This window comes from Nothoprocta perdicaria, unplaced genomic scaffold (assembly GCF_003342845.1).
Source record: "Nothoprocta perdicaria isolate Ctin4 unplaced genomic scaffold, notPer1 scaffold_64, whole genome shotgun sequence".
NCBI classification, from domain to species: Eukaryota; Metazoa; Chordata; class Aves; order Tinamiformes; family Tinamidae; genus Nothoprocta; species Nothoprocta perdicaria.
The window spans coordinates 987,176-1,001,127 of record NW_020455910.1 but is presented as its reverse complement, the minus strand read 5'-3'; the positions used below and the strand labels follow the sequence as shown (position 1 = coordinate 1,001,127).

General features: G+C 47.1%; 1 protein-coding gene across 1 annotated transcript in view; it reads right to left on the bottom strand.

The window, feature by feature from the left end:
- LOC112956484 (neural-cadherin-like) overlaps positions 1-13,952 on the bottom strand; it is a 42,579-nt gene that overhangs the window by 11,599 nt on the left and 17,028 nt on the right. Inside the window, exons 14-23 of the mRNA XM_026050004.1 lie at positions 12,890-13,139; positions 11,564-11,691; positions 10,303-10,489; positions 10,000-10,143; positions 7,458-7,741; positions 4,959-6,570; positions 2,543-2,636; positions 1,938-2,122; positions 1,098-1,330; positions 6-103 (exon numbers count right to left, since the gene is read on the bottom strand). Of these exons, the coding sequence (XP_025905789.1) occupies positions 6-103; positions 1,098-1,330; positions 1,938-2,122; positions 2,543-2,636; positions 4,959-6,570; positions 7,458-7,741; positions 10,000-10,143; positions 10,303-10,489; positions 11,564-11,691; positions 12,890-13,139 (3,215 nt within the window). The remainder of the gene's footprint in view (positions 1-5; positions 104-1,097; positions 1,331-1,937; positions 2,123-2,542; positions 2,637-4,958; positions 6,571-7,457; positions 7,742-9,999; positions 10,144-10,302; positions 10,490-11,563; positions 11,692-12,889; positions 13,140-13,952) is intronic.

Genomic DNA, 13,952 nt, shown 5'->3' with positions numbered 1-13,952 from the left:
CCTGCTCCGGCCTGCTCGCGCAGCCTGCGCTCTGCGCGCAGCTGGCGGCCGCGCACGCGTCGATGCCGACCTGCGCGATGGCGACGTCCAGGGCGCTTTCCAGCTGTGGAGGACAGTGATTTGTATTCATCTGAGTTTCTTCAGAGAGAGGAAACGCACAAATTACCGGTGGCGGCCACAGTCTKTATTTATTCTCTAACCTGGTTGCCGCACCGCTGCTTTCCACCAGCCCAGGGCAGTTGAGCCTGGTTTCTGCTATGCCAAAAGCCCTGCTCTAAGTCATTTATTGTGCGGGTGAATATTTCAAGGACAAAAGTCTGGGGAAATTAATCACAAGTGGAGTGAATAAATTACTTCCAGCTTTGGGAGACTATCTATGTAGTATCTGGGTCTGTTTTTAATGTGGACTTTTGTCTTAAAGAGATTGGGGAAGAAAGGCAGGTATTGTACAATGCAGAAATACCTTTACCGGCAAGTCAGTTACTAATGCAGGACTGATTGCAAACATTACTGTATTCACATCTATGTGTACCCATGCACACATGTCAAACACAGCAAGYAGTTTAGCCACTGGCAGAACTATTTTTTTTTTCCTTCTTCACAAGGGGTAGGACTTTAATTTTACACTTCCAAGCTATTTTTCTTTTGTGGAATGGTTATTTTACCAAATCATGAAGCTGGACTTTTGACTGAACCCAGATTTAAGAGTTTTGCTTACAGAACATTTCTGTGTAGAAGAATATAAATCAAAACCTTAAGACAACATGTAGAAACACAACAGCCAAACACATCTTTTAAATTGTTTTTACAGTCAATAGAAAAACAAAAAAAACATGTTCACCTTAAGGAAAGTTGACTCAGTGTGTTACGGTGACTTAGTATGCATTTATAGGCTGTTTTTTTAAACCATTCATATTTGAAATTTTAATTAAAGYGCTAAAGGACTGTTTGACTTTACTGAATAGAGTCATTCATTTTTTCYCACATACAGCCCCTTCAATCCGTCACTCTAAATATGCACATTCACCAGGCAACGTATAGCTCAAACAGACACAATAACTAGATGATGTGGTTTCACACAAATTAAACCCACTTACCCGTGCTCTGGATACTGCTACATTGCCATTCAGTTTTTCTGCCTTATAGTAGGGTGGACCATAAACTGCAAACCAAACATCAATCCCTCGAGTTTGATTTGGGCTTTTTAACACACTGAAAATGTGAACATTTTCCAGTTGGGCCGAAACGATTTCTGCAATGAGCTTCTTCATCTGGTGGTATTTACTGTCTTTTTCAGGGAGCTGGGATATGAACTCCTCTGGAGTGATATCTGTAATAGAATTTCAAATCCTGACAAACAAATATATTGGAGGCTACAACTGTTACAGCAATAAAAGAGAGGGGCACCACAGAACGAACTATTAACACTGCAGAAAAAGCACTCAACTGCAAATCCACCAGTGTTTTCATTTCTAGACTCTGAAATGTTCCCTGCTGGATTCTGCCACAAGATTTGTGTTCTGAAGCTTTTTGAGAATTCTTTTGAATCAGAACCATATTTAAGGTTTTACTCCTGTACAAAGATTGAAGTAATTTGGTAATTTGGTGAATTTCAGGCCATTTGTTCAAACAAATTTTTTTTTTTTTTTTTTTTTTAAGTATTAACTGCTGTTGCGTTGCAAAGTTGGTAGAGAAATCTCACGCCTGTGACTTTTGCACCAAACTAGCATTTCCTGTTTTTTTCTTCCTTGGATGTGCATCCCTATAGAGCACCAGAAGACCATGCAAACAATGATGCACTTTCRAGTCATCATGTAGAAAGCTATAAACTCTCATCATAAGTTTAGCAGCACTAGATTTATAAGTAACACAACCATCATGTTGAAGAGGCAGACTTCAGCATTACAATTCAACATGTGCTTAATCACATTGCTTACCTTTTATTCGTATAGATCCAGCATTATCAAGGGCATCACCTTTGATCTCCTTCACTGTAACCTTTACAGTCGAGACCACATCTGGCCAGACGCCATCAATGACTCTAACTCTGATATTATAAACTCCTGGCGGGGTTCCTTCTTTAATAGTCAGCAATCCTGAGTTATCATCAAGGATAAAGAACCTGTAAGAGGAGTTAAGGTAAGGAAAAAGCTATGAAAAGTTACAGCTGAGTTACAATATTGATCATGCATGTTTTTCTGAACCACTGTTTTATTTTTKGGGGGAAACCATCAGAGACAGCTGRTATATTCCCTCACAAAGGGACAGCCTTTGCAGTAGTGTTGCAGCAGAAAAGCCTCATCAGAAACCACGGGCCCCCTGAGCAGCAGGGAATGGGTGGATGAGCTTAGCACCCAGCATTGATTGTGCTACCACAGCCAGGAGGGCTTTTGGAGAGCTGCAAACAAACTTATAATCAACAAATGCTTTTGCACACTTGTCTTCAAAAAAAGATTATTTAAATATGATCTACATTTTTGTATGTGTGTGGGGGAAGGTTTTCTTTCCTTTCACCCAACTTTTTTTTTTTTCCCCCACATACCTTGACGTTTTTCCTTCAAATTGGTAGATTTTGTGATCCCACTCATCATCATCAGGGGCACGAACCTGGCCCAGTACAGTYGTGGGGAGGACACCTACAGCAACACAAGGCAGAAGTGGCACAGTCAGGACCCTCTCACGTTTCCACAYGCAGGCACCACGTACACAACCAGGCCACTCAAGTCTTACCCGTTTGCCTCGAGTCTAAAACATCTAGAGAAATATTTGTGGTGATTCCCCGGCGGAGTTGTGCAATGGTTTGTAAAGACCACACTCTGCCCTGCATAGTGGGTGTCTGCTGTATGGCTACCCAGACTTAGTTCAATAGGAGGATGCCCAGAAAAAGCAGATAAGAAGGAAAACCTAAGCCATTGCTGAATAAAGATTCTCAATCACCATGCCGCAACTATTAATTTTCACTGTTTTGGTGGCAGCATCCAACTGTAGGGCAGTTTGGACAGGGATAGGAAAAGGTCTGGGGTTCAGGAGGGTAACAAATTCAAAACACTGACAGGATTGCAAAGGGGAAAGGAAAACAGCAGTTTGGAGGAAACTGCATCAAGATAGAGAAGTGGTCTRAAATACAGCAGGGAGTTGGTGGTGAGACTTCTGGGTGAGAAAGCAGCAGGTGCTCTGACATTCTTAAATCCTCTCAGGAAAGCTCACAAACAAGCTTGCTTTGTTTTGTTTTGTTTCACAAARGCCATTTTTGAAGGAAAGATTTGCAGGTGTCTGGTTTCACAGACCTTCTGTGTGAAAAATGGAAGAGACACAAAGGAGAGGGAAAAAAAAAGCGAGATTTCACCTTGTAAAAGTGAACAGCACAAACCCTGGCATCTGAGAGGCTGTGTTTGAAAGAGAAACCTGAAGCCTGTCTTGCACCTATACGAATGTGCATTTGGGATTCTGCAGGAGACTGCAAAAACAATGCTCTGATGTTTGACTCCTGCAAGATGTTAATGCAATGGGCAACGCAGCTGTAGCCTTCTGATCTGGCCCTCACCTTTGTATTTTAAAGTCAGTTTCAAAGCCTTGAACAATCCCTCCCAAGAATTAAGAGCACAGAGTTTAAAGCATAAACTCTATTAAAGAGACAGGTATATTCAGGTACAATGAGAAGACCTSATAGTCCACTTTTCTAGGCTACAAGCAGAGATCTTTATTATCTGACATAATTTCTCTGCAAAAAAGCAATCAGACTTTTCAGCTTTGCAGTAAGCTGAACTTGACACTTAGCACCCAATTGACAGAACATTTCAGTATAAATAATTGTGCAGCAGCATCTCTATGGAAATATTTTCTAGTGTGTCCATAACAGACACTCTATTTAACATGCTGTGAAATCAGAGGACATGCACCAGTCTTGGAGAAGGAATGACCTAGGCGCACACGGAGGCAAGTCCCCAGAATCACTTACACCCGGGTCATTTACAGAATCATTGAATGGTTGGGGTTGGAAGTGACCTCTAGAGATGTGCAGATGGAACTGCCTGTGTTTCAACTTACACCCACTACCTCTTGCCTTTAACTGTCCACCACTGAGAAGAGGTTGGCCCCATCCTCCCTACATTCACCCTTATTTATACATATTGATCAGAGCCCCTCTCAGCCTTCTCTTCTCCAGGCTAAATAGGCCCAGCTCACTTAGTCTTTCCTTGTACGAGGGATGCTTCAGTCCCTTAATCATCTTTGTTGCCTGTCTCTCTAGAAGCTCCAAATCCCTCTTGTCCTGGGGAGCCCAGAACTGCACACAGTACTCCAGGTTAATTTAACTGGCTTTGGGCTCATGATGTAGGAACACCGGATCACAACAGCAAACCACTCTCAAAGGCCGGGAGAGGAAGGTGGGCTCTGCCCCACTGCCTGAAGGCAGGATTCATAGAAAATTCCCCCACAACAACAGGTGTCAGCTGAAGGCTTATACGAATGTCTCAGGCAATTCACATATGAGCCCAGGTTAAGAACTAACTAAACACTGAACTAATATTCAGTAGTACTCAGTAATACTAATATTCAGTACTCAGTAAAATTGAATTCAGTCTGGAGGAGGAAAATGTTCTTTGAGTATTAAGACTCATCGCTTCTCAGCAGTATTACGAGCTTCGTTAATATGTTTTGTTCCTGAAACGTTAATGCTCTTGGAAAACTGCACATGAAAACAAGGACCATTGCTCAAGTGTGACAGAAACATGCAGGAAACAGGAGCCAGCTCTCCTCCTCCATGGAACCTGGTTGAGCCTCTTCTGCAGACCAAGCAGCGCAGAGCGGTGCCCCACATCGCACTGCTCTGGCTGAGCTCTAAGCTTAGGGCAACTCTTAACCTAGGGGGAATTCCCAGGGTATTAGCTTAGGGGGAGCAAGCCAGAGGGGCAGCTCCTCTGGCCTGATGCAGCACTGTGCAAAAGCGGGCCATTTACCCTCGTAGCAGTAAATGAGACACTCCACGTAGCCAGGGGAGTGCGGGTGGTCGTTCTGGTCGCCGATGGTGACGGTGAGGGTGCAGGTGGAGCTCCGGGGCGGCCGCCCGCTGTCCGCCAGGAGCACGGGCAGGCGGAAGCCGCTGTGCGCCTCCCTGTCGAAGGAGCGCAGCGCCGTGAGGCGGGCGCTGCCGTTGCGCAGGTCCTGCAAGCTGAAGCTGCCGGCGGCGTCGCCCAGCAGGCGGAAGGAGAAGGGGGCTCCGTGGGCGGCCGAGTCGCGGTCCTTCGCGTACAGCAGAGTCGAGGTCTCGTTCACGCGGACGACCTGCGGAGCTGCCGTGTTCTCCCACACCACGGGGTTATAAGGAGCCTCGAACTCGGGCCCGTTGTCGTTCACGTCCTGCAGAGTCACCGAAAYGGTGGCGCTGCCCGTCAGAGGGGGCTGCCCCATGTCGGTGGCGGTAACGACGAGGCTGTAGCGCGTCACGGCCTCGTGATCCAGCGGCCCTGCAACCACCACCCAGCCGTCCCCCGCCACCGAGAACTGGCCRCCCGGGTCAGACTGGCTCAGCAGCTGGAAGGAAAACCTTCCATTCAGGCCAGAATCCAAGTCGACGGCAGAAACCTGCACAACTTTGGTGCCCACCGGGACATCTTCCGCCAGCGCTGCCACTTCATAGTACTGGGGGTGAAAGACAGGAGCGTGGTCATTCGAGTCCTCCACATAGACCACGCAGTGAGCAGTGCTGAAGAAATCCATATCCTCTGCCTTCACGGTCAAGTTGAAGACCCTCTCGTGAGGCTTCTCAAAGTCAACCCGCTTTCGCAGCCGGATCAGCCCACAGTTGTTCACTTTATCTGTCTCTATGGAGAATTTGTGATCGTTGTCCCCATCGAGGATGCTGAATGTCACCATGGCGTTTTCTCCCTCATCTTTATCCACGGCAGACACTACTGCAACCTCMGTATTAACACTGGCATTCTCAGAGACAAAGGCTGTATAGACACTCTGCAGGAAAACGGGCGCGTGGTCGTTCACGTCGGACACCAGGATGGTCGCTGTGCCTGTGCCCGTGAGACCCCCTCCATCTCTAGCCTCAACCACTATTAGATACCTGTCTTCCTTCTCCCTGTCCAGGGACCCCAGCATGGTATAGATGGTGCCACTAACCGAGTTAATGGAGAACAAATTCAGATTTATTTCATTTTGGACATTTTGAATGATTCTGTATGTTAGGACAGCATTTGTACCAGCCTTTGGGTCATCGAGGTCCACTGCTGTCATGTCCATAACAGAGGTGTCTGCTGGGGAACCCTCAGGGACGTAGCCTGTGAAACAACCATCTGAGACACAGAGGAAAAGGGGCAGGTTGTCGTTCACATCCCTCACTTCTATGATCACGTCTGCGAAGCCAGTGAGTCCCTCACCACCCTCGTCGGTCGCGAGCACGAGGAAGCGCCACGTCGAGCGCTTCTCACGGTCCAGCCTCGTGTTTGCACTGATCTCGCCCGTGTTCTCATCGATGCTGAACTCGCTGCCGGCCCCCTGTCCGTGCAGGGAGTAGATAATGGCGTTTTGATCGGCCTCCTGGTCGGGGTCTTCTGCAGAAACCTAAAACAAACCACAGCCTGTAAGTCTGTGCAAAAGAGAATGGGAAGTCCCTGCTCTTTCACTGAAATTAGCCTGTTTTCTGCAGGCTAAATAAGTAGCACACATTTCAGCAACAAACATGTATCGCTTTGAGCCATTCAGATCAAGTTCTCTTTCAATAAACATTATGCATAGCCCAGAGAAACAATATCATGTTTAGAGAGACCAGTATGTTCTACTTCCCAGTATATAGGGGAAAGAAGAAATAGTTGCAGTAAGTACCACGTGGAAATAGTAACAGATCTATGGAGCAAATTTTTTGGAAAAGAAGGTGAATAGAAAAGGCAAGTCGGGATTGTCCCTCATAGGGAACAGGAGGCCACGTAAATCCCTCACCCTCCAAAGCTGGTAGCCATACGTTCAAGGTGACATTAGCCCTGGCCAGAACTAACTCCCTGTTCCTCATGTGCTTCCARGGCTCGTCCATGAGCACTAGCTGGGCTAAGCAGGCCTCTGCCTGGGACTGCTCCAACAACAGAACTGTAAAGATGGCCAGTTCCAGAGGCAAGGAACATTCCTGGGCATCTTCTGCTTGCTAGTATAACTTTGAGGAAAGAGCCTGTAAACTGAACACATAAGGCATGCTTGTGCCAACCCTGACAAGCATAGRTAGCCTCTCAAAATCTGCTCATGTAACACCTCGTGTGCTTTGGAAAGATAAAGCATTCTACATTTCTATTGTTCAGGAGAGAAAGTCCATCCCCCAGACGTAACCACACTCAATTCTCTTCCTTACAGAAAACCGCTATTTGAATGGACCAGAGCCAGGGCTCAGGCACCTGCCAAGACCAGCTCTGCCCGCAGGCAGCTGGACGAGGCCGGGCTGAGCCCAGGGCCGCGGGATTCACCTTGAGGACGAGCGCGGGCAGGTCCGCGCGCTCCTCCAGGACGCTGCCGCGGTACTCGCTGCGGGCGAACGCCGGCGCCTCGTCGTTCCTGTTCTCCACGGTGACCACCACGCGCGTTTCGTTCTCCCACCGGCCGTCGGAAGCGACGAGGCGGAGCTCGTAGCGCCGCTCCTGCTCGTAATCCAGGCTCTGCGCAACGACCACGGTGCCCGCCTCGGCCTCCACATCGAAAACCCCTTCCACGTTTCCTGATGTGATCTGRTACCTCAGCCTGGCGTTCGCACCTGCAGGGAAAGCCAGTGATCACAGTGCTTGTGCAGACCCTGCGTGTGTGACCCTGAATGCAGAGCCGCACAGAGCAGACGCGTGTGCAAAGCAGCCTCAGCTGCCCAGGCTGCTGTGTGGGAGATAAAGCAATGGCACATGGTCCCTGTGCACAGCACATCGAGGGGGGACTGCATTACACCCACAAATAGGCAGCACGTGCACCCAGTCAAACACCTCTGTACTGACAATGAAGGAATTGTATACTTCTAGTTTCACTTATATTCCTTTACTACCACAAATACTAAGTAAGGCACTATTAAAATATTAGAAGCTACTTTGCTTAATGTTTCCTAAGCTTCCCATTTCAAATCCCCATACCCTTTAGCTTTTTTCTTTTTTTTCTTTTTTAACCACTGGATGGTGCTAATATATAACAAAACCCCTTTATTTTGAGGCATAATTCATCTCACTGCAGAGCTTTTCATTTRGACAACCTGAACAATAGCTATTTGGTTGCTGCAAAGTGTTCAGGAATAAAATGGAAAATTGCCTTGTCCTTGAAAAGAAAATCCATGACACTGTCTCTTCATCCAACACGCTAGGACAGAAAAATAATTTCCCAAATTAACTAGATTAAACTATTGTTTAATTAGCAGAAAGCATGGCCACTGCTTTGCTATCAGCGGATGAGGAGAGCGCAGAAATGTGGATGGCACGAAAGTGAAAAGGCTCCACATTTGTGCTTGGAAGAACTTGGCTCCCTCTGCAGCCTGTCCCCCTGGGTCCCCTACCAGCTGCTTTTGCCTCATTCTCGGCGGCTTGAATCTCTACTTCTCCATCACTGGCACTCAGAGGGACACGTGTTAAAGCTCTGCTGCTGAAGGGAACAGTTAACTGCCACGTGCTCCCTGGCACACACTGCTCTGTGCTCTCCGGGGCTGTGTCACTGAGGCATCAGCTCGCTTTGTTTGGTGCAACAGGTTTGTCTTGCCCTGTATGTTGTTGTATGTTGCCCCATGTGTTGCCCCACACTGGTGTCCCCCATGGGTCAGTACTGGGCCCAGTGCTGTTCAACCTGTTCATCAATGACCTGGATGAGGGCACTGAGGGCACCCTGAGCAAGTTTGCAGATGATCCCAAGCTGGGTGGAGTGGCCGACACTCCGGAGGGCTGTGCTGCCATCCAGAGGGACCTGGACAGGCTGGAGAGTTGGGCAGAGAGGAACCTCATGAGGTTCAGCAAGGACAAGTGCAGGGTCCTGCATGTGGAGAGGAATAACCCCCTAACTGGGAGCATTTGGGAGTCCTGATTGACAACAAGTTAATTACTTTACAGTGAGGGTGMCAGAGCCCTGGCACAGGCTGCCCAGGGAGGCTGTGGAGTCTCYTTCTCTGGAGGTCTCCAAACCCGCCTGGATGCCGCCCTGTGCCCCGTGCTCTGGGTGTCCCTGCTGGAGCWGGGGGTTGGACTAGATGATCTCTAGGGGTCCCTTCCAACCTCAACCATCCTGTGATTCTATGCTATTCCTCCCTGTCAACAGGGGTGGCAAATGCAGTACATAGAGGGGTAATGGAAATCACATCCATTGCTCTGAGTGTAACTTACAGCAATGTACTGAAATTGCAGTACCAGTGTAACACTCAGCCAGATCAAAAATCCAGTGTAGCAKCAAAAGCCTTCACATAAGTAAACTTTCACATTAAATATTACACTCTCCACATGCACATTAGCTGGGGGAGGGAAAAAAAAAAAAAATCATCTATCTAGAGAGTACTGGATTCTTACAGCCCAGGAAGGAGATCCAAATCTCTCACTTTCCCTTCATTATTCCTGCCTTCACATCTACCTACATCAYYCCACATCTTCTATTGCTCATCAGATCCTTCCATAATGAAATRATTGACTCAATGAGAAGCACACGGGAGGATTTTTTGTAGCAGTGAGCCTGGTTCACAAGGATCCACAAGCACTGCAGTTAGCCCTAGCTAAGCATGCTGTCAGCAGTGAGTTGTGCTTGTGAAGCTAATAGAAAGGTTATAACTCTAGGTGACTTCATTCCATCCTGGAGATATTGTCAAACTCTGGTAATCCTATATATGACACTCGAAAGCATTTCCTTTTATTAAGGAACTCATGTGGATGGAACTGATCTTTTCTCCTGTGCAAATGCTTGGAATGCTCATTCGTCTCCTGATGAGGGAGGATCCTGACGAGGATCTGTTGCCAAGCAGGGCGCAGTCCTACTAGCAGGTCTAAAACAGAGACGTGCACTCACCCTCATCTTCATCATTTGCTGTTGCAGTCAGAACAGGACTCCCAACCTCCCTATCTTCGCCCACACTGACCTCGTACACGGCCTGAGGGAAGGCGGGAGCGTTGTCGTTCACATCGCTGATGAAAATCCTTACGTAAGCCGTGTCTGAAAGGAGAGGTGAGGGGCAGATCAGAAATGGCACAGGTGGAGGCAACATCTTCCTTTATTCCACAAGTCCCACACACATCTTGGGTCCAAAAAGTGAAGGAACCCAAGCTCTGAGATCATTTTTCCAATATTGTACATAGTTCTTACTAGTCTTACCCATGTTGGGTTGCCCATGAACACCAGGTCTCGCTGATTCGGAAGAGTCCCGAGACTGAACTTCGAGCAAGTAAGAGGCTCTTTTCTCTCTGTCAAAAGATGCGCGGGTAGAAATAATTCCTGTTTCGGGCTCCATGGTGAAGAACTTGTAATCCTCACTTGCATCTTTCAATATTAAGTAGCGAACCTAAGGAGCAAACAGTTAAGGGAGGTTTCGTTTTCCATTTTCACTTGTACAGCCAAGGGCTGTGCTCTCCCCACCCAACACATGCCTCCCCAGTCGCTTCCCGAGACTCTGCAAAGCAGCAATGCTTTGAGTACGTTTATTTGGAGAGATTTTTTTGAAGTCTGTCCACTTGAAAGAAAAAATAAAAATCAGAACCATTGAAGAGAAAACCAGCTGTACCAGTGAGGCCAAAGCCCCGTATCTCACCTCCAGCTGTAACAGTGAAGCAAAGTCATGAATAATAGAAAGACAAAGAAATGACATGCAGTGACACCTTCCCTAGCACCACCTGCCCGGCTGCTAGCAAGGCAGCACATCCTGACGGCAAAAAATTAGGGATGAGACTCAGAGTCTCGTTCAGTTTTTTTTTTTTTTTTTTTTTTTTTTTTTAAATCAAGCCATATATCTGAATGTTGATATTTTTGAAAGTTGACCAAAATTTCTACTTCTTTAACAACGTTTTGGCTTCTTCTGTTGAAAAACAAACATTTCTACCCCTATCTACATGTCATGCAGAAAGCATGGCCATGTACAGTTCCACTACATAGGTGGTAAGTTCAGAAACTGCAGACCACCAATTACAAAACRAGCAATCTTCACCAGCCAGAGTTCCCTCACAGACAGTTTACAGGATTTTTCAAAAAGGCTCAGGAAAATCTGCAAAAAAGAGCAGAAGCTCCCTTTTTAACACCCCTTCTTCCTTGGGTTGGGTTACTATGGCACGGATGGTCAAACATTAAGTAATGAGTCAAAGAGGCAAGAGTTTGGAGACACAGTCTGCAGCCTCCTCCAGTCCTCACGTCATGGGAGCAACTTGGAGACTCAGACACCAGCACTTTGTGCATCCTGGGTCAGCATGAGTCGCTATGACCCAGGATCCCAAAACTGTGAACAGAACCTCTCTGCTTACATCTCATATTATGGAATTCAGACCCAAGCATACSTATGACACCTCCTATCATCTGTTTGCATTGTCAGTGATCACAATGCAAAGCTTGTATGCAGGGAAGAAAAGAACGGGACATGAGGTCAAACCTCTCCGTGTAGGCCAGAATCCAGGTCTGTAGCTCCAACCTGCACCACAGGTGTGCCGACAGCAGCTCCTTCCGGCACGGACACCTCATAGGTGGAAGACACGAAAAACGGGACGTTATCATTCACATCTGCAAAACGAGATGATCGGGACCACAGTAAAAATGCAGGAACAATTTTTTAAATTGCATGTAATTTACTGTATCTTTTCACTAGAAGAACTCCTTGCTCTTTGTAAGCAGCAGTCCTGCTTTCGGTCTTCCCATTTTCCTGGCATCTGACAGAAGGCATTTTATAGACAGTGAGCCATTTCTGGGAGACAGAAAGCTAATTTCAGATAAGTCACTAGCTAACAATCTGACCAGTAGTCTTATAATAAGCCCATGAACGTCAGGACTAGCAGGCCCTCATTTAGTCTGTGAAGAGCTGGTTATCTGCTGAAGCCTACAGCAGAACCACGCACTGTGGCTCACCTCAGTGAGGTGTCACCGGGTGATTAACACACAATGGAAAGCAAATTGCAAAGTCTAAAGTTGATGAAAAATGCAGGTCTTGGTAGGAGCTCTCCAGGGCACTAGTCAGAGCTGTGTTAGGCTGTAGGGCCCAGTGACTACTCAGGCCTCTGTTGCACATCAGCCTCCCCTGGTCTAACCTTGGGCAGATGTCTGAAGGGTTGATACTGATCCTCCCACCTTCTCATCCTGCTCTCAGCAACAGGATCCTCCTCCCACTGGCTGGCTGAAGTGATTGTGTCACCACAAGGTGAGATTGCTCCTTGTCTTGCTCTGACAGAAAGCTAACTCTCTGGRGAGAAATTCAACTTCGTAATTTCCTTTCTACAGTTTTAAATTAAAGTTAAGCCTCAATGCTGAATAGCAGAAGACAAAAAAAAAGAGGTTGGTTTTGTATTTGATATAGTCTATCTGCATTGTTTTTCTTTCTACAACATAGAAACTTCCCAGTAATACAAGCCTCTTTTCAACAATATGAGGAGATTTAYTAAATTTCTCTATCAAAACTTTGCAGGTACATTCATAAAGGTAAGTGCTACTGTGCTGTGTAAACATTCACATGGCACATTTTTRCATTGGCACCATTTCCACATTTTATAGTTGCACTTAGAGATTGTGTCCAAATACATGTTTCTATGACAGTACAGTTCCTTTTACAGGACTAGAACTGTTCAAAGAAATTGTAGGTGGCTAGGAATCTCAGGTATTTCATGGTTTCTTTTCATTTCATGTATTTCATTCATCATTTCACGGTTTCAAACTGAAAACATCAGAAACATTGCGCTGAATGAACTGCTCCAACAAGAGCGGTACTCACCCGTTATATTGACATAGACAGTAGCAAAGGAAGCTAAAGGAGTCAGGGCCACGTTTTGTGCCCGGACTCTCAGAGTGAAGGATTTGGTTGTCTCGAAGTCGAGCGGTTCAGAGACCAGAAGAGAGGCAGACCCGTCAGCTCGGTTGGGCTTCAGATAGAAGCGCACGGGCATGTTCGTCTCTGGGAGCTGCCCCTCCTCCAGACTGTACGTCACCCGGGGGTCGCCGAGGGGAGAGGTGGCTTTCACTGTCTGAGGAAGGACAAAAATCATGATATGAACAAGTGCTCAAGGGCTGCACGTTCAGCTTGATGGCGAGAACTGGGTGGGCATGAGAATGATAAGAGATAAAAGAGAAACCATCTGCTTTCATGCTGCAGAGCTGGGTTTCATTGGACATTGCTTAGGTTGCCTGTAACGAGCATGCCTGTAATGTGCCAAACAAGAACTGTGTCACTGGCTAAGGAAGTTGCTCCTCTCTCTGCCTTCCACCCCAAAAGTGATGCCAAATGAGGCTGCCCCTCTACCAAGCTGTGCTCTTGCCCAGGTGTGACACGAACAAGGCTGAACAGTTTGAAGCTCCTGGATATCACATGCAGGAGGAGGGAGGCAGGCGTTATCAGCGATTTACAGAAGAGCCCAGTCCCAAAGAACAAGCCTGTACAGAGTCTGTTTGGGGATAGAAGAGCTCCAAACACAAACCACCGCCAAAACGGAGCCACAAACTGCAACGGTGCTTAAAGGTACAGGAGAAAAGCTGTAGGAAAGATTCCAGGCAGGCTGCACAGTTCAAGCAGTTCTTCTATCCCACTCAAGCAAGTTCTTCTATCTCAAAGAAGGAGGCAGGAGCAGACAAGCTAGCCCTKGGTGCAAACACCCAAGGATTTGCTACAGAGCCTGGATCTCACTTTTTATTGAGACCTGCAGCCCGTGGGAGCACACCCTGCACGGCATTGGTTTTAGGGATCACTGGGAAAAATGCCCATTCATTCTGCAACAGATATTCCTGACAAGGCAGGAGCCTCCAGCTGGCGAGGCTGGCAGGGCAGCAGCACCAGGCAACCC